The sequence below is a fragment of the Danio rerio genome, chromosome 7, assembly GCF_049306965.1.
Source record: "Danio rerio strain Tuebingen ecotype United States chromosome 7, GRCz12tu, whole genome shotgun sequence".
NCBI classification, from domain to species: Eukaryota; Metazoa; Chordata; class Actinopteri; order Cypriniformes; family Danionidae; genus Danio; species Danio rerio.
Genome location: NC_133182.1, coordinates 37,149,632 through 37,170,528, shown reverse-complemented (window position 1 = coordinate 37,170,528; position 20,897 = coordinate 37,149,632). Strand labels below are relative to the sequence as shown.

At 36.9% G+C, this 20,897-nt stretch overlaps 1 protein-coding gene across 2 annotated transcripts in view; it reads right to left on the bottom strand.

Moving 5' to 3' along the window:
• Positions 1–2,367: 2,367 nt before the first annotated feature.
• The window catches only part of tox3 (TOX high mobility group box family member 3), a 292,726-nt gene continuing 274,196 nt past the window's right edge, over positions 2,368–20,897 (bottom strand). For both annotated transcript variants that reach the window (XM_073908782.1, XM_005169018.6), the window contains exons 3-7: positions 20,619–20,867; positions 9,575–9,838; positions 7,085–7,312; positions 6,683–6,763; positions 2,368–4,613 (exon numbers count right to left, since the gene is read on the bottom strand). In XM_073908782.1, coding sequence (XP_073764883.1) covers positions 3,864–4,613; positions 6,683–6,763; positions 7,085–7,312; positions 9,575–9,838; positions 20,619–20,867 — 1,572 coding nt within the window. In that variant the 3' untranslated portion in view covers positions 2,368–3,863. The remainder of the gene's footprint in view (positions 4,614–6,682; positions 6,764–7,084; positions 7,313–9,574; positions 9,839–20,618; positions 20,868–20,897) is intronic.

The window sequence follows — 20,897 nt, the reverse complement described above, 5'->3', positions numbered from 1 at the left end:
TGCCTTTTAAGATAAACTAAATAGAAAACTTTTTTTAATTTAACTTGTTAACTTAATTAACTTGTTAAAATTGGTTAAAGCAACATGAAAATATTTGTCTTGACTGTTTGTCAATATGTTTTTTCTTTTTTACAGTGAAGCAAATTTTTAAAAATTCTGATTTCATAACTGCTGAAGTTAAACTGTTATTTTCTGAATATGAATATGAACATGTCTGAAAGCAAGCTTTTTCGCTATTTCACAAGAAATGTATTGTAATAGTACATTTAAACATTTTATTATTATACAGAATAAAATATATTATTCAATCATATAACTATAATTGTAAATTCAGAAAAAAATGTAGAATTTAAGTAGTTTTGGAATTATTATTATTTTCACTATACAATCATTTACAAAGTACATTCTGCTTGGCATAAATAAGTACATCTCTTTTTGTAAATGGGATATTTTTATCCATTTCTTACTAAATGTAGCCAATCATTTTTGGTACATTTAAACAAAACAGTTGGATTAAACTGTTATACCTATTAATACAGTGCTCAGCATAAATATGTACACCCCTCACAAATCTTTTAAATCCGTATTTTTAATAGGAAACTATGCAATCTTATATGTGTGCACATACATTAGATTAGTCAATACTGAAGCCAAATCTGAAGCTTATCTAACAAAATAACTTACGATAACAGTACAAAAACTAGTACACCCAAATTTATGTTATAGAAAAATATTAAAAACAAATTGTAACAAAGAGGAAAAATCAAGAGAGGCAAAAAATATTTAAAGATTTAGTTGAAATTTTGTAGGTTGTAATTTTATTTTATTTTTTTGCAATATTTTACTTGGATTTAATTGCTTATCTTTCAATTTCTGGTGACTAAAATATCATTTAATTAAATATATGAAATCAAAATGGGGTGTACTGAATTATGCTGAACACTGTATAAGAGTTTGGTCACCTAATATATTTGGGGATAGAAAAATAATATATTTAAATTCAAATAATCTAATAAAAAAAAAAGTTTATTTGACTCGATTTTTCCTTTTTTTTTTTTTACAATTTTAGTTTCCCCCAACATATTAATGTGGATGTACTACTTTTTAGACTGTAATCTTAAATTGTTTTGTAAAATTTGTTTCAGTTTTGGCTAATTAATTATTAATATAAAAGAGATCTGTGAGGAGAGCACTCATATATTTATATACACATACTGATGTTTTCAGCAAATATGAAGCACTGAATCTAAACAAGGCTCTCCCGATAATCAATTTTCATTTGGTCCCTAAAACACGACCGTTTCACTCCTAATCGCTTACAAGCCAAAAGCATCATCAGCTGTTATTAGGACATGTAATCAGTCTGTAAAGCTTTATTTATTTATTCATCAGCGGGGTGTGTCAGAGTTCCAGCCCTTGTTGTGAGATATTTATCCTCGCTGAGACCACGCGGATAACAAGGTTTACCAAATAACAAGGTACTGCATGCATTATTGATGCTGCCCTCCATGAGACTGTTCGGAATAATAAGCGCTATTTTCCGGCCCCTCATTACCGGCTGTTTTTAAAGGATGTGTTTGGTCGCCATGGACACCACTCTTCTCTCTCTCCCCACTTCTTGCCATTGAAATTCAGGGCATGCGGGGAACTCGCTGTTTTTAATTTTCATTTCATCATAGGCGCTTTAAGACTGTTGCCAGCACTTATTTGCAGTTTTCCTGCAGACCTCTCCACTACACCCTCTGACAGAACAGATGCTGCAATTAATCAAAGAGTGCGAGTGTGGGCTTCTCTCTGACACAAAACCCGACTCGAGAGCCAATCACCGCAGCCCCTCACATGCAAATTGCACAAGCATTCTCAAAATTAACTAATTGGGTACAAAATACAGATTGAGAATTCTATTAATGCGGAACAAGATATGCGCAGGCACAGATTCCTTCCCTTCTGGAAGCCTCTGTGTGGCGTAGCGTGTAAAAAAAAAAAATAAAATACCAGCACCGGTCAGCAGATAAAGGCGCTCGCTCCACTGTCCTCACGTGCTTATTGTGCATTTATGTTAATTAGCCTTTGGCAAATCCTACCTTCCCCCACAAATATTTGTGTGTGAGGGCTTGGGGTCAGTTTGAAAATGTGAAATCTTCACAGCAGTGCTTTACTGAGTGAGAACCAATGTGTTTTTGTTGAAATAACCATTTGAGTTGAGATGATGCAGAAAAAATAAGTGTATATCCGCAATAAACAGAGTATTTAAGTACTGATGTCTTTATTTTAAATCTTTCATAACTAACACACATTGAGGAAATATTTTGTACAAAAGTATGGCTAATATAATCTTTGAAATGAATCAGTTCCTTGAAATAAATATTTTTGATTATTTTAATTGCAAACAGAGAGAGAGAGACACAGAGAAATATAATACAAAATTATGGCTAGTATCATATTGACGATGGAATGCCTTTTTTTAATGGGTTTTTGGATGGCAAACATAAAAACTTAATAAACGACATTCATGATGTTTAAAAACAGGTGGAGTTTCCGACTGACATGAGTCGGATTTATTTATTTTACTGTCAGTTTTTTTTAAAGCAATTAATTTCTGAAATGTAAGCAAAAATACAAACAAATGATTTGCTGCTACTGTAACTCATAAAAAAGTAGAAAAGAGCACTATGAGATAAAGCAGGTGACAGGTCAGCTTGCCAACGTCTGCGTTTAAAGCCTCACATATTAAAACTTTACAACAAGAGGTATGAAAAATGTACAACTTCATTTTCTTTTATCTTACCACAGATTCTTTTACAGCTGGCACAAAATACTTCCATGTCCTTCTATGATAGCCAAAAAAAAAAAAAACATCTGAAAAGATTCCTGTTAATTTGTCCTTGTTGTGAAATGTAGAGCATTAGAAAACAATCAATCAGTAAACCAACAGCCTAACATCAGTAATTTAGTCTGTTTTCCCCCAATAAAATGTTCTCATTACACGAAAGAAAAAAAAACTCAAAAACATAACTTATTCAATAAAACTTCTGAGGTAAAGATAATTACAGAGAAGAATGATTTTTGGAGCGCTGTTACTACATATGTTGGAGTGAATGCGCCGTTTGAGGGTTTTGGCTAGAGGACAACAAGTCCTCTTTCCTCGGAATAACACATACAGCAGGTCACAGATAGGAGGATGACAGAAATGATCGATGGAAGCGTGTCAATAGTCCAAGTCTTTTACATGTTTTGAGATTTCCTGTTTGAAAACACGACATGAGATGCGTCAAACACCACTTGGTTTCTAAAAGCAGAATGATTTGATTGAGAGCTTCCCGACAGTGACTGTTGAACAGTTCATTGACAGGATGACAAAAAAAGGAGAAAGTAGACTTCGCAAATTACCGGTCGGACAGTGCAAGAGCCATTCAGCATGTCTCTGACGACCAGTTTAGTGTTCAGTTCACCTTACGCCGCTTTCTTCCTGAATTCCTCATTCCAGTGGTGAAAGCCTCATAAATAAAGCTGTTAAATAAAACCGTCGGACTTTCCACGTCATCATGCTCCGATAGAGTTTAATCTCCACAACAGAGAGAGAGAGAGATAGAGAGAGAGAAAAACCAAATGAACTAAATATACATACAAATGACTACTGGGTGCTCAAGTCTATGAACAGACCTCCCGGTAGCTCAGCCTATCTTATAGACTAGAAATCCAGCTAAGATGCCTTGTCCCTTAACACATATCTTATATCCATCTAGAACAAAGGACAGTTCTTTGTAAAACATTCATATTTCTCACACACTTCTTAAGTGCAACTTAAAAAAAGCTTGATGCTTTTCGATAAATCCCGTCTTCTTTTTCTGAGGGCGTTTGGTTCAGTAGATGCTGACTTGCGACAGGACCTGTGCATGCGTCTGTACCTGTGATGGGTGTTGCTGAGGCGCTGGAGGCGGCGGCGGGCTGCCGAGAGAAGCTGAATGTGGCGTACCGGGCGAATGCTGCACGGGTGAACACTGCGACTGCGGAAGATGCTGCTGCTGCATTTGATGCTGATGCATTTGCTGCATCTGCTGCATGTGCTGCATCTGCATCTGCTGCTGCTGCATCTGTTGGTGCTGCTGCTGCTGCTGCTGCATGTGGTGCTGCTGAAGCTGCTGCTGCAGGTGATGCTGGAAATGCTGCTGCTGCATCTGCTGCTGGATCTGCTGGTGGTGCATTTGCTGTTGCTGCATTTGGTGGTGCTGCAAATGCTGCTGCATCTGATGCTGCTGCTGCATCTGCTGCTGCATGGATGAATGTCGGGGTTGCATTGGCGGACTCAATTGCGACGACACGCTCGACTGCGGACCCATCTGCCCCAACAGCTGCGACTGCACGCTGCCGGGCGTCATGTTCTGGTGAGCTACCGTGACCGAGGTGACAATCTGGCTGCCGCCGACACGCATTTGCAGAGGTTTTGGGGCGATGGCTCGAGGCAGGGCCTGCTGGAGTGCCTGTGCAGCTGCAGACATGGAGGGGTGCTGGGACAGAGGAGACGGCAGCACGAGCGCTGGCGAGAGGCTGGTGGAAGCCAGAGTCTGCTGCACAGAGCGGATGGTCTGGGCCTCCGCTGACTCTGCGGCCGCCTGAGACAGAAATAGAGAGCGGTCAGATGAATTCTGGTACTCAACAGATTCTTTCTTTTGTAGTGCCCTCCGCTTTATTAGTGCTGATGCGGTGACTGACTCGACAGAAAAAAGCCGTTCAGAGAAAATTGCTGCTGTCTTACATTCGGTGATCTAAGGAATTTGCCAAGAGAGGAGTTTATATTATTTAGTAGCCTAGGAAAAGATCTGAAATGAGACGGCACACTGAAAATAACAAACTCTCCAGTTAGGAATTTCAGAAGAAATGCTTAATACATATATTATACTGCTGAATTGACAGCAGTGTGATGCTGATATCATACATTTAGAGCAAATCTCCAGAACTTGCAGCACTCGAGTCATATACAATATCTCTGTTCCTTACACTGCCCATAAATAATGTCTAAAGTCAAATATCATTAAGTTCTCAGATGATTCCTTTCATACAGATTGTGATTTGTTGACCATTTAATATTGCATGAGGACAAGGGAAAGGATTTGTAAATGTGGCTCATATGCAGTGGTGTAAACCACAAACGAATTACATATACTCAAATTACTGTAGTTTTCTCAGGAATTGTAATTTACAGTATTAAGTAGCTTTAATAATGTGCACTTTTACTTTCCCTTGAGTACATTTTAGTGTTGTATCTGTGCTTTTACTCCACTACTTTCCTTCAATCTGCAGACACAACTTTATTATTTCTGTCTATAGTAATTAGAAATAAACAATCCTGCATTTCTTGTCCAATCAAATCATAGATAGAAAGTACAATCACATCATACTGCACTTAAGACATGTAGCAAAATGGTTGGAAGCATTAAAAGTGTACAAGAAGATACTTTACATGCAATGACCCAGAGACTGTTTAGACTGAATGTCACTGATGAGAAGATGACGTTTTGGAGCAAATAATGGTACTTTTACTCATTATTCAGAACTCTTTCCACCACTGCTCATATACAAGTTAAAATATGGCAGATGTATTATGTCAGAATTTCATTCATACTACATATTTTTACTGTATGGAGCAAACTCTTTAATGGTCACTGCTTACATTTAAGCATTATTAAGCCATTTAGCAGAGGTTTTAACCAAAAGCGGTTACCAAATCAGGATAATAGAAGCATTCCAGATCACCAGACAGCAGCGATAAATAAATGCCCTGACAAGTCTGATTTAGTTTAACAAACAAACAAACAAACAAACATAGACAATAAATAAAGTAATAACTAGTAAGTGCTATTGTTAGTCAGTCAAGTGTTGATAAAACAGATGTGTCTTTAGAGGTTTCTTAAAGATGGCCAGAGAGTCAGGTGTTCGCAAAGTGTTAGGCAGGTCATTCCACTAGAATGGAAGGTTAAAGGTGAAAGTCCTTGCTATCGATTTTGTGCCCCAATGGGATGGAACCACAAAGTGATGTTCATTGGCAGAGCACAGACTAAGACTTGTGCTCTGCTACTCTGCTCAGACATTAGTGTACAAGAATATCATTAGTGCTAAACTGTGTGCAAAGTGATTTCTTTTTTAACAAGAAGCAACAAATATGCAAATGTTTCCAGCTGCCTAAAGGATACAGCGAGTTAATGAGGCATGGTGGATCATAAGAATATCTAATCTATTTCATTAGCTGTATTTAATTCTATTTTTATACCACCAGTGTGAGTGAGCAAACACACTTGCAGTCACGTTTAAATATGAAAGAAATTTGTCAAGCTGCGTTTTAAAAGTTCATTTTGGAAAAAATCAATAAATGTGAACAAATGCACAAAATATTAAATAAATAAATGCCAGATGGAAGAAGAACTGCTGTTTTCTGTCAGCTCTACATTTGCTGCTTTCATTGAAAAGTTTGCTTTGTGTAAGAAGGTCTTATCTTTTAACAGTGGGTAAAGACTCAAGGTGAAATTGACTCAAGTCTGAAAGTGATCTGAACTATTTTTCATATACTGACAAACGAAAACATTATGAAAGGAATCTGGATGAATGGAGGAAAAAAAAGATGAAGGAAAGACAGAAGAAAAGAAAAACACAGACATAGAGCCGTTTAAACAGAAAGCACCTTCACCTTTGACACAAGGCTAGCACGGTATGCTGCGAGAGCTTTCAGGTACTCCTTCTTTGCCGCTTCTGTTTTGCTTTTGTAAACCTGTGGAGAACAGAATACGTGAGGTGTGATAAACAGATAATTAGCGGAACATTGACTGGCAAGCATGCGTTTCACAACAGGGAGAGCCTGCAGGCTTCATCTCAGTCGGTAATAAAAAACTAAAGAAGGGTGAAAAAAAATCAAGCAGCCTGTTAAAACACCTGACATGAATCATTCTGTGCAAAACCGGGAGTAGAAATTAAGAACATTTGTTATTTTAGCTCAAGCAGGAAGACTATTAATGTTCTCAAAGCGACAGCTCTATTTATACAGACTGTGTTCATGTGAGGATTAGAAAAATAATTTCAGTGAGTTTAATACCTGCTTCTGCTCTTCTCCCAGTCCATCCCACATGGAGGCTACTATCTTGGACACCTCTCCGAATGTGGCGTTGGGGTTTTGGCCTTTAATGGCAGCCTGGGTGTCTCTGAAGAACAGGGCATATGCAGACACTGGCTTCTGGGGCTCATTGGGATCCTTCTTCTTCTTTTTCTTGGGCGTCTTTGGCTTCTTTCCAGCATCAGGGGCAGGGCGCTTTTCACCAATAACCTGATGAAGAGAGGGAAGCTTATTATCCATCTTTTCCCACTTGTGAATATCAAATTAGGGGTTACACTTTAAATTTTGAGAACGTCCATTGAAAATAATTTTGTCACTTTATTTTGATGGACTTGTTGTTGAATTTAAGTTACATTGCATCTACATGCCAACTAATTCTCATTAAATTATAAGTAGAATGTTAGGTTGGGGTTGGGGTTAGTGTGAGTTGACATGTACAGTACTAGCTAAACATTAGTCAGTTAAATGTCTAATGAAGGAGCAATATCAACAGATATTAGGCAGACACTCTACTAATAATCAAATGGACCATCAAAATAAAGTTACCAACAATTTAAACAAATCACTTCAGTTAATAAGGTTGTACTACAAATAATACACATACATAGAGAAAATATGAGTGAGAGTTGCATTTTGCTTTGAGCTTTATTTTTATTCAACATGGAAATTAAGTTTTGCTTGGCATTATAAAGTTATGCTTGATTTAATGTGACAATGTGAAGGAAATATTGTTGTGTTTGGTTTAATGTGACATTAGTATCACAAGCATATCCTTGTTTTAGTCTTTTTTGAGTTTTATCCCTTAAAAAAATGTCTTTTTTGTTTTTAATATAGTATATTAATATTCAATATATGTCCGCAATATTACTGTGGAAAAACTTTTTTTTTTTTTTTGAAAGTCTGCTGAAAGAAATGTGTTAATTCTTGCTGCCTTTTAATATTCCCATGAATGAACTGTGACGAGAATAGTGGCACCTCATTACACCTGATTTTTTAAAAACTCTTCACTGACTACTTACAATTACTCTCATAATTCATGAAAAGCATTATAGGTCACAGAAAAAAAGGTAAATAAAAATATTCCCTGCAGGCACAGAACGTCAACATGAAGTCATATTGATGCTGTACCCCAACATCGTGGGGACATTAAATTTTGCTTGAAAATCAGGTTGATGTCAGAACGTCAGGCCGAGGTCAATGTACAATCTAAAATCAACCAAATATCAACATCTTACACCTTGATGTTATGTTGACGTTACCACTATGACAACTATCAGAAACAAACTAAAATCAACCAAATATCAACATCTTACACCTTGATGTTATGTTGACGTTACCACTATGACAACTATCAGAAACAAACTAAAATCAACCAAATATCAAAGTTATTTAACGTCATTATTGGACGTCAAAATAAAGCTGTCCTTAGACGCTGGCTAGACACTGAATTTTGGTCACCTGACGTCATGACCTAAATCGAACCTAATATTAACGTCTTATGATATTGCTGCTGGCTTGCTAATGGGATGTTAAAGGTGACATTAGATAAAATTTTCACTATTTGTCATTTTTAAAAATTAGACTAGAGAAGTTGAAAAGAAAGCATGCAGATTGTTTATTATAAACGGTCTGAGTGTATTTATATGCCATAATTGACCTGTTTGAAATTCATGCCAGTATAGACCAGCTAGTTCATTACATGTGCCTGCCTCCAAGCAAACTATATACACTGCCCTTCTCTCCAATTTTTTTGATAAACAGATAGCAAAGCGGCCTACGATGATGTCTTACGTTTCTCTGCATTTGAACAATGGAGTGATCCTGACATGCAGTCTGCTCTATGTGAAAGTTGCCAGTTTCAGTTCACTTGTGTTTAGAATCAGATCATCATTCTTCATGTGCAGTGCTGTGTTTGTCAGTGTGTATTTCTTGGTTTTCACTTAGACTGTGCAGCTGAGCATTTGTTAAATACACCAGTGTCACTTTTCATATGTAAAGTATTTGTTTGAATATATCTTACATTGATAATGATGAGCTGCAATGTCAAGGAATGATAAATTAAATGCAGAGATTATATGCACGGGTGACGGCCTGATGGAATCTCACATTTTGTCACTATCATGTGGAAACCGCTTCAAATATTCCATGGCAGTCATACAGAAACAAGTCAACAAAAGCTTGAGACTTTATTGAACACTATGTGTGCTGTGCAGGTTTAACTGCTCCCCAAGAATAGACCATCATTCCTGAACCTGCAGCCTCAGGAGCGGTGGATTTAGCAGCATCTCATTAGCATTTAGGGAGCTATAAAGTAAAATAGCTCACTGATGTGTTTGAGACATTGTGTTCATTTACACTAACATTGAGAAATGAAACTTCATTAAGATCCTAAAAAATAATATCAACTTGTGTAAATTGGACATCCGGTGTCACCCTAAAGTATTTCCATTGAAATCTTCTGAAGATACTCACCCTGTTTCCTTCCTCCTGATCGTCTTCATTGATGGAGCTGGAGGGTGAAGGTGTAGCAGATTTGCTGGCAGGTGGAGATGGGGATGTGTGAGCAATGTTTGACCCAGTCATATTCAGCCCCAGCTGTGCGTTGATCTGGGACTGGTTGATAGTGGTGAGCTGGTTTTGAGACATCATGCCATTGGGGTTGTGCATGCTAATGATGGAGCGCATCACCATAGTGGGGTTTGGAGGATACTGACGGAGATGTGTCTGACCAACAACCTGCATAGCAAACGGACAACAACAACAGTTTTAGGCACACTCCTTTCAAAACACAAGTAAATCAATATTATATTTACACCTATTAATATAACAAAACCAGTACTGGATTTAAACATTTAAAAAGACAACACGATCTGTTTTAAGGCTAATTCACACCACACAGATGAATGAGACCAAATAAGAATTGTATTTGGAATGTTGTGAAAAACGAGTCATGCTCACACTGCCAATAAAAAAATAATTTATCAATCAATTAATTATTTATTACTAATATTAAATAATTAATTAATCATTCTTAGGGCTAAAATGCATTTTATGTGAAGCCTATCTAGTCCCTAGTTAGATTAGGTCAGATTTTGTTGCTGATTGAACATGTTCAGTCACGTGTAAACAAATGCTGACCATGGCAACACACTGATCCAACATTTACCATCAGATTTGTTTGTTGGTTAGACTGTGTGGTGTGAATTGACCTTTGCTGTACATTTATGTTTCATAAAGACAACATAACCAGTTTTAGAAAAACTAATTTCAAAACACAACAAAACCACTGAAGACAACAAAATCTTTGTTAGTTTTAAATCATATTAAAGTCCACGGCGAATTAAAACTCACAATATTTATTTTGCTAGCACAGATTGTTAGGTGAATAATTAATCAGTGCAAGTTAACCCACTGCAATACTTTTGTTTGTTTTGAGCATCTTTAGATTACAATCTAACCATTTGCCTCCACTGTGAAATGGCAGTCCATCTTGATGTCAGATTGATGACTTATAGGAGAGAAATATGCTTAGTCATGCTCCTCCAGTCATTATTTTATTGAGAGAGAAGGAGCAAAACATAAAACATCAACTTTACTCAATATTTTATTTCAGTTGGAAATACATCATTCTGAAATAAAAGTCTGTAGCAACTTTCAGTAAACATCGTGTTTAAACATATGCACCTTTAAATTGTTAATAAAATAAATGTATACAGACAAAAACAAAAAACAACAAAAAAAACACACATTGTTTATCAGCAAGGGCACAATACAGATGAATAAATGTGATCTAATAAAGCTTTAAATAAATACATTACAGTAAAAAAAATGGCAAGGCAGTGGCGCAGTAGGTAGTGCTGTCGCCTCAGAGCAAGAAGGTCGCTGGATCGCTGGTTCCTGGAACCTCGGCTCAGTTGGCGCTTCTGTGTAGAGTTTGCATGTGGAGTTTGCCTTCGCGTGGGTTTCCTCCGGGTGCTCCGGTTTCCCCCACAGTCCAAAGATATGCGGTACAGGTGAATTGGGTAGGCTAAATTGTCCGTAGTGTATAAGTGTGTGTGAATGTGTGTGTGGATGTTTCCCAAAGATGGGTTGCAGCTGGAAGGGCATCCGCTGCGTAAAAACTTGCTGGATAAGTTGGCGGTTCATTCCACTGTGGCAACCCCGTATTATTAAAAGGACTAAGCCGACAAGAAATTATTAAACAGATATATTTACAAAAAAATGTGTATTTTAGTCACCAAACATATCTGGAAAATTGAAAGATAATACAATTGAATTCAAGCAAAATATTGCAAAAAATGATTTTCAATTTCTTTGCTGCTCTTGATTTTTCCTCTTTTTTAAAATTTGTATTTAATAATTTTCTATAACATAAATTTGGATGTGCTAGTTTTTGGACCCTTATTGTAAGCTCCAGATTTAAATGACTAATCTAATGTACATGCACAACATGTATATATAATATTGTAGAAAAAAATATGAATTTTGAAAAATATGAAGATTTATGAGGGGTGTACTTATATATGCTGAGCAATTTAGGTTAGAGAAAAGATAATGAGCTCTATATAAAAACAATACAAGTAAAAGTGTGTGATGTTTTATGTATGGGGAGGAAGGGTATGCCGAAGACTAATGTGCTTTGTATTGACTGAACAAAGAGTAAAATTACAGCAACTGACAGTCTCCAAAAGCAACCAGATTACAGAGCAAAATCAACTCAAACAACGTGAGAAAACCAAGAATTCATTTGATCTCCTTTGTTCACTTCTCCTTTGTACATCAACTCCTTTCCTCTCCCTCTCTCCATCTGGTATTCAGAGACTCAAACTCAATATCTGTATGTGTCAACACATAATAAAGCTGTGCACCTGGCCTTATTGGCCAGACGTGCTGAACCCTCTCCCTTAGTACAATATTCTAACACCTTCCCTCACACACAGATTACACTCTCTCTGTATTAATTCCCTCGACACATGTAGCTTCATATCGAATCCATGCCTTATCAAAAACACAATTTACAATACAATAGCTGTTTTCAACATCTGTTAAGCTGGAAAATATGCTCTGTTCTTCTTTTAAAGAAACATAGCGCAAAAGAATCTCTGAGTAAATGAACAAATTAATTACACCTCAGCAGAAACAGATTTGCATTAGTTTCATCAGCAGAACGCAGTGTCAGAGCCACTCTTTGTGTCAGACCTTTCTACTGTGTTCATTAGTCATGACGATCTGCGTCTAACACTTCAACACTCACCGATACACCACACTGAAAACACTGCAACATTCTCTCTGTGCAAGTAATAGAAAGAGCACAGAAAATCAGGCGTGTGTTTCCCAAACAAAGACGTAACTCGCGGCTGAAGTATCGTGGTATGATGCATCGTTTGGGAAAAAGAATAATGTAGTGATGAGCGTTTCCTAAAACTCATAGTTTCTTAGTCTCAGATCCATTAGTTATAATGTAAAACACCCACAAATTATATTGTTTTACAAACACACTCATTAAAAAAAAAAATCCAATATTAGTTTTGGTAAAAACATGCTCTCGTTTTTTTATATTAATTGAAATATATGTTAATGGCAATTATAGGGCCAATGTTTCCTTTACACATATTATTGAGAACATTACTTATTTTATTCTAAAACAAATAAATAAATAATGAGGCTCTTTGTAAAGAAATTAAATTTTATATATTTTTTATTTATTAGGAAAAAAATCCTACTTTATTAAACATATTAATAATAATAATGATAATGATGATGATGATGATGATAAAGTAGGACATGGTTTACTTATTTATTTATTTATTTTTGAAAAGTCTACTTTTACAATTTAACACATGAAAACCACTGCAGAAATGTTCTAACCAACAGGCCCATGTCATACACAGTACAGATACTTAATAAATAACCTACTATAAATTAAAAGCATTAACGTATGCTATGTTTTTTTGTTTTCACAATTTTGGAGACGTTCGGTAAATTCCGCTTAAAAATAATAGGTCAACTGTAGCTTTCTCCATGAGCCACAGCTGTGTTCAAAATGACATCAATGTTTTAAAGTGTACTGCTAAGGGAGCACAACTGTAGACATGAAGATTGCTAAAACTGAACTGTAAAAATACTTTGAAGGAAAATTACACCTAAGAAGAGACGACTTTTTTTTTTTTTTTTTTTTTTAATAATTACCAGTTTAAATGTTATAATGTTTTAAACAAATAGGGCATGGTGGAATAACTGGGAATAGAACACAGTGCAAGCATAAAACAGTTCAAGCATAAAACAGTTCAAGCATAAAAGTTTGCGAATGTTCAGTGGAACGATGGATTTGGGAAACACCAAATCAAGAACTGTGTTTGTAACGACGCAACTTGCGACTTTAATTGGCTAACCATGGTTTTTGCGAATTCACCCCAGAACTGGTCTTCAGTTTCAGGAGCATTTGATCCGGTCGCACAAAGCAGAACAGATGTAGAAATAATTCCCACGACGCATTTTGAAAAGGCAGCTGCGATTTCTCTTGAAGCATCTAATGATTTGACAACATTATCTTCCCAATGATCAAACAGCAGAAAATGAAAACACGGGATGATTTTGTGTAAAATAGATATTTATGTGAGGAAGGGGTGCATGCAAAAGAAAGAGCCATGAATGGAGCATTCACACTAAAGCGGCACAAACAGCAGTCAGCTTTTGCTAATAGCAGCCTTTGTAGGCAATGAAAGAAATGTGATTTCTGCTGTCAGAGTGGTTTAGCTGGTAGAATGAGTGAGTCAGTATCCGATCTGTTTATTTATGTCCCTGCTGCACACCCTCCATTTGCATTTTGATTGGAACATTGTCTGCTGACACACAGCTCACATCTACACAGATGCTTTTGATAGTCTTCATAAATCTGTAAATAACTTCTTATCTGAAGAGCAAAGAGGCCAGATGTGCCCTATCCTCTCCTCTGTGTGTTTGCGTGTGCTTGTGCAAATGTTGCTATTATTCCAGCAATCAGTCCATCTCGGCTGACTGTATCCCAGCAAAAAATAAAATAAATAACCTTTTTCTCCTTGTATCTTTATTCCCCAGCATACTTTACTACAGGCACAAAAGCTTCCGGCATTAAAAGAGATGCTCACCAAACAGCAACAACATACGACAAGCCTGTTGTCCAACACACTGAGACGTTTGATGGATGACTGTTTGGTTCTGCCTCAAATAGTATCCTCACTCCTTTTCATCAAAAGCAAAAACCGCAACTAAACGGTTAAGAAAATATACCGACGAAATGGAAAAAACACCCCAGACCCCATTTCCAGCATGTGTTCATAACCATAACATGGCCAATACTGCTTTCAGACCATCAGGATAAGAATCTGAAGATGCCGTGTCAATGGCTGAGAGTCTCGGGTCTGCTCTTCAAGATACCGGCCTCGGGATTCTGTCGGGGGGGGCAGCGATGGAAATGGAGAGTTTATTAAAAGCAGCTTGGTATGAGCTGTTCCATGCTGAAAAGAATGTTAACAAGTTCAATTTCCATTCAATCTTTCCGCGGAGCTCTTGGAAATGTTCCATAACAGAAAAAGGAGTAAAATCATCTATATGGTAATTATGAGGATGAATCTTACAAGTTTGGCCAGTGTGAAAAGGTCAGCTCTATTATGAATAGTTTATCAGCCCCCCGCACATATTCACAGCTGCACTGGAACCTTAACCAACATGCTGCTTTATTTTTCAACCATTTATGGGCACCTGCATAACTGGCTGCTCCAGAAAAAAAAAATAAGAAAAAAATAAGAAAATGGAATTTTGAATGCTTGCAGAGACCATGGTACCGTGAAGATAAATTGTTTTCTACTCCTATTTCTCCTCCACCCACTCATTCTCCTCTCTCACTCCATCTACAACACACACACACACACACACATTCTCTCGTTTCATGCAGCATATATACTGTTCATGCTCAATGCACCCTGTATGAATTGTAAAAAAAAGAGAGTCCAAAACATCATTCCAGTGGCTCAAAAAAGACTAGTCTACAACCTTTCTCTCTTCTCTTTTATCTCTTCTCCTTTGCTTCTCCCTCCCTCCCTCCCTCCCCTCCCGGTGCACTATGGGTATTTAAAACTTGTTCAACATGATTTCATTTCATTTCAAGTACTGGCTGAGAAAACTAAATTACAGAATCAATCACACAGAAGGTCAGGCTGAGACTTCATTACAAGTATTGCATGCCTGCATGAATATCTTTCATTTCTTACTGGCCCAATATGTCACAATGGCTGTCTGGCAGAAAGAAAAAAAAAACGAGAATAAAAAGAAAAACATGAAGGTGAAGGAGGAGAAGAAAAAAAAATCCACTTTCTGAGATTGATGTACAACTGATGTCACAACTACTCAGCTTGGAGATAAGATAACAGAAACGTGTAAAGAGAAAGAGTGGGGGAGAGAGAAAAGTGTGAGTGAGTTTTTCTGTGTGTGTGTGTGTGTGTGTGTGTGGTGTTGGAGCAGTAGAAAAATATAGTTTCTGCAACACTGGTCATATTTTCCATTTTATTCAGACACAGCAGTCAGACCCTCGTTGGTTTGTGAGGGAACATGTTTAAAAGACAAACTGTACCATTGTGTAGTCCTGCAAGTCTCAGAGACACCTGCTTTACACAAGTGTGCTGTACTTTCAACACACTATGAGTTTTTATTTAATTTAGCAAAATAAGCCATACAAGATGACTATGTTCATTATAAATATGTATTTATATTCAGACAAATTAATTTAGTTTTTACAAAAAATAATGCACAGAATAATAATAATGTCAATATATCAAATATATGCTTATCAAAAGAATTAAACAAAAAGCCATAAGAAAAAAAAGTATATGAGCAAAGCATTTTATCCAAAATTTAGAGAATTCTTTGGACAAAATTCTTTGCTCACTCGCTTATTTTTTCCAAATTGATGAAAAGTTTTCTTTTTAGATTTACATACTAACAGTGTACTTACACTGCATGAGTTAAGGTTAAGTTTGGAGGTATGCTAAGGACTAGTGCACAGTTATTATTACAACGGTTATTGCAATTATTCTAATAAGTACAAATCAAAAAAAGTTGTTGCCTATCCAAGTTTTAGGAACAACAAATAATAACTTGACTTCTACTTGATGATGTGATACCAGAAGTGGCTTATATGAAAGGTGATGCCTCCATATTACGCTTATTTTACAAAAATAAAATCTGATCATTCGTTGATTTTAAATTATTTAATTAAGGTCTGACTTAGCTTTGCCAAAAGTTTTTTCACTAAACAGAAATAAAGTACAGTATTTATTATAAAGTCATGGTGCAGTGGAAAAAAAATTCAAATTGTGTATGCCACCCATGAGCTTGGAAGACTGCATCCATACATCTCTGCAATGGCTCAAATAACTTTTTAATAAAGTCATCTGGAATGGTAAAAATATCATTCTTGCAGGACTCCCAGAGTTAATCAAGATTTTTTGGATTCATCTTAAATGCCCCCTCCTTCATCTTAATGATCATGTCTGGTGACTGGGAGCGCCAATCCTGGAGCACCTTGAACCTCTTTGCTTTCAGGAACTTTGATGTGGAGGCTGAAGCATGAGAAGGAGCACTAAACTGCTGAAGAATTGGCCCTCTCTTGTGGGTTGTAATGTAATGGGAAGCACAAATGTCTTGATACCTCAGGCTGTTGATGTTGCCATCCACTCTGCAGATTTCTCTCACACCCCAGACTGAATGTAACCCCAAACCATGATTTTTCCACCAAACTTGACCGATTCATCTGAAAAATCTACCGTCTGGCACTTTTCCAAATAATCAACTAGAAGTTAAGTTGCTCTTAAAACTGGGATTGACGACAAGAATTCTGTCAGGTAGTGTAGTACTGTATGCACATTTGGAATTGGAATGTAAAATAAAGCGCTATAACAATGAAACAGTAAGTACTTTCTGATTCTGCCAAGATTCTTGAATGTGCATTTGATGGACTCTTTACTCTCCTGTTAGGCCACAGGAGAGGATTCAGTTTATTCAATTGTATACCTACTAATTGTATGCAATCTCAGACAAAGCGTTGGTCTAAAATATGTGATCACCTTATTTGCTTCCTTATCAGTTTGTGTCAACTCAGAGATCCAGTCAGAACCCAGATTGTATCGGGACAAAATGAGATGCAGGAGCTTGTTAGGGGAACAGATTAAATAAATAATGACTTCACATTCTGAATCCTGCCAGACTTCTTCACAGCTGAGAAATGGATTTTTGGGAACTGTGTTCGGCCAGAAGCATCTGCGGCTAATTTTGTCTGACATACGCAGAGCGTTAGAGGGAAGGAATTAGAGGAATAGTTGACTTAAAAGCACAAACAGGGGTAGATGAAACTAGCACAGGTACGCTTTTCGGTTCTGTTATAGATTTGTTTCAGTTGCTGCTTAAAGATGAAATGGCCTTTTTTTTTGACTCCCTTACTGCCCACCAGTCTTAAATATTACATCAGTTAGTTCCTGAATTGCACTTAATGGTCTGTCTTTCCGCATTAGACGTTAAAAAATAATTCTATAATGCATCAAAATGACTGAAGGACAGCGTTAGGAGGTTACGGTGCTAACTTCCGCTAACGCTTAGTGAGTCCTTTACAAATGTAAGGCATTGACTCAAAGGCACGGCACTGTCTGTACCAGTCCCAGAGAGCAGGACAAACTGAGATCAATTCCATTAAGAGGAGAGAGACTGAGAGTCTTTCAGGAGGACAATGAGTGATGAGCGATAGAGAAGAATCAGAGGGACGGTCACAATGCCACCAGGCACAGAGCAGAGTGCCCTCATTCTCCCCCAAACCTGCTAATATAGTCCCCACACAATCAGAAGCACTGTCCACAGAAAGAGCTGCTAAAGAGGAATAATGTTGGAGAATCAAATCTAATCCCCTCACAGCGCAGTGAGAACTGGCCGTGTTGTAATTGTGTCAAGGTTTCCTTTTTCTTCCAGATGCATACGAGCTTAACTGACCATGAAATGAAAATTCTTTAGGCAAAAAGCCTTCCGGCGGTCACTTATGCAGCACAGATATTTTAAAAGCTGCAATTATTTCACTCGCCAGCAGCATGGATGGCCAGGAAAGAAGCAATAAAATCTGAGGGTGCCTGTCCATTTTGGAATGTAAATAAAGATATATTATTGCGAATATATCTATATACACACCACAGTATGTTTAGGGAAATCTACTGAGAATTAAGATAAAATATAATAATAATCTATGAAAACTCTGTGTGTAATAAAATAAACCTGCCACGCATGATGTGCTGGCTGATTTTGTGTCATTTTATATATTCTCTGATGAAATTTAATTTCTATTATAGCGCTTTTAATATATCTAGTATAGCCATGGCATTTTAGAGCTTTATCTTCGATGAATCCACGTTGGTGGCATTTAGGAGCCATTTTAATATCTGAATTGACAGTCATAAAAGCTTGATCATAAAACGTGATTATTACCAAGCAAATGGTTGTCTAGACTTTTATTTTACCCTACAAGGTAGCCATAACAACACATTATTGTGTTGAACAAACTGAAATTGAAATAGTTAATCAATGATCATTTTCAAAAGCAGTTCATCATTACTACCAGTTCAATGAACAGGGGTGACTCCAAAAATAAACAAAACACAATTTTTTTGAAAGTCATAAATATAGTTGCTTCTCTCATGAACTCAGCAAGGAGACCTAGAGGCAATGTGAAGATTTTCAGTAAATTTAGTCTGTTTATGCAAAGCTACTGCAGGGCTTAAAGGGATGAAAACTGAAAATTCATCATTTGCTCGCCCTTCACTTGTTTCAAACCTGTTTGACTTTCTTTCTTCTGTTGAACATTTAAGATGATAGTTTGAAGAAAGCTGAGGAAGTGTAATCATTGACTTCTGTAGTATTTGTTTTTTCCTACTATAGAAGTCAATGATTACAGGTTTTCTGCTTTCTTCAAAATAACTTCTTTTTGTGTTTAACAGAAGAAAGAGACTCATAAAGGTTTGGAAGACGTGAAGATGAGTAAATTCAAATTTTGGGGTGAACTACCATTTAAGGCCCTGTTTACACTAATACGTTTTAGTTTTGAAACGCATATGTTTTGCTATGGTTACACCTTCCGTCCACTCTACCCCGGAGTTTTTGAGCACAGGAAACGGAGCATTTTGGAAAAGGATGAAGAAGCCATTTTGGATTTAAAGCACTGCTGCTCCATGTTAGTGTGGATGAGGGAAAAAGGAGACATCTGAAAATGGAGGTGTGGCTGATTGGGGCTTTTTCTCAATATTAAATGCACAGTTCAGTCTTGCATGCATTTTATTTATTTATTTATTTTTTTTGGAAGTTCAGACTTTGCACGTTTGATATGGAAAACAAACTCCAGAGGACAGGTCTGATAAATCCTTAAAGGGAACAGTGTAGGCTACTTTATATTGTCATTTACATCACCCTGGCTATCTTAACGATAAAATGAAAACATGAAAAAAGGAACTGCCCATTTTCATTTTGATACTAACTTAATATACACTAAAAATGTTAAGGCATCGTGTAGCTACATATTTATATGACCGTCATCTTCACAGTATGCATATTTATAACAAAATAGAGCCTATAACATAACTGCCTCCTTTTATTTTTAATAAAAAAAATATGAAACATCCCCTGTCTCTTTTGCTTACAAGTTTTAACAATCAATAATGGCCATTATAAAAGCATGACAAACAATATGTTTATACAAAATAGGAAATAAAGGCAATCAGTCAAATGAGCAGAATCACTGTACGTGGTTATGTAGATTGTTATATTAACTTATCTTTGTGCTCAAAACACGTTACTTCAATACAAGTAAAAGATTCAAAACACCAAAGAGTTGTTAGATAGAGAACAGATGAATTAAATATCAGAATTATAGTGAGATGAGATCCAGCGGTATATCCTTGATGAATTGTCTGACATGAGCTGCGCTCACCTGTGCTTAAAATGAGGATGTGGATCGTTTTCATTCTAAAACGCTGTTTTTAAGCTAAAATGTATTCATAAAAACGGGGCCTGAGACAAGGGAACAATTGATAATTAATAGTGTTTTCTCATTTTAATGCTTGAATGCATCAATTATGCTTAATTTGCTATTTTTTTTTCCATGAAAGATGACATAAAATGTGCCAGTTTTTATTTGTGTGAACTATCGCTTTAAGGTTTTGTCTACAAATACAAATCTAGTTTTATAACACTGACACGTAACATCAGCCACCTTGATTTGTTTTTCACATAACACCTTTGGCAAACGTATTTGCATTTAGAGAAGGAAAACTACCTGGATTTAAATCTGCACTTAAATCCAGGTGGAGCTGAAAGCTGAATGTAACTGCCAGTGAATAATGTTGTGGAAATGTAATTAGAGCCTTTGCATAACAACCGCCTTCGACATCTGCAAGCGATAAAATCTTTAAAATGTTCAAGCAAACAGCCAAAAGAATAACCAGACACCTACCCCTGAATGTCCATTGTTGATTTGCCCTTCATGCTCCATCATATTTCTGGAGATGGTGATGGAGGGCAGCTCCAGGCTCTGGGGTGGGAACTGCGGGGTGAAAGACCCCCGCTGAGGGTTAGGATGGTCAGGTAGCCCAGGGTAAGGTGAGCCCACGTCCTGAAGGCCCATACCAGGCTCGGTCTCTGGAGGTGGGGTGATGGGGGGTATTTCAAACTCCTCGTCACCCAGACTTGGAGTATGAAATGTCTAAAGAAAAAAAAGAAAACCAGGGATTAT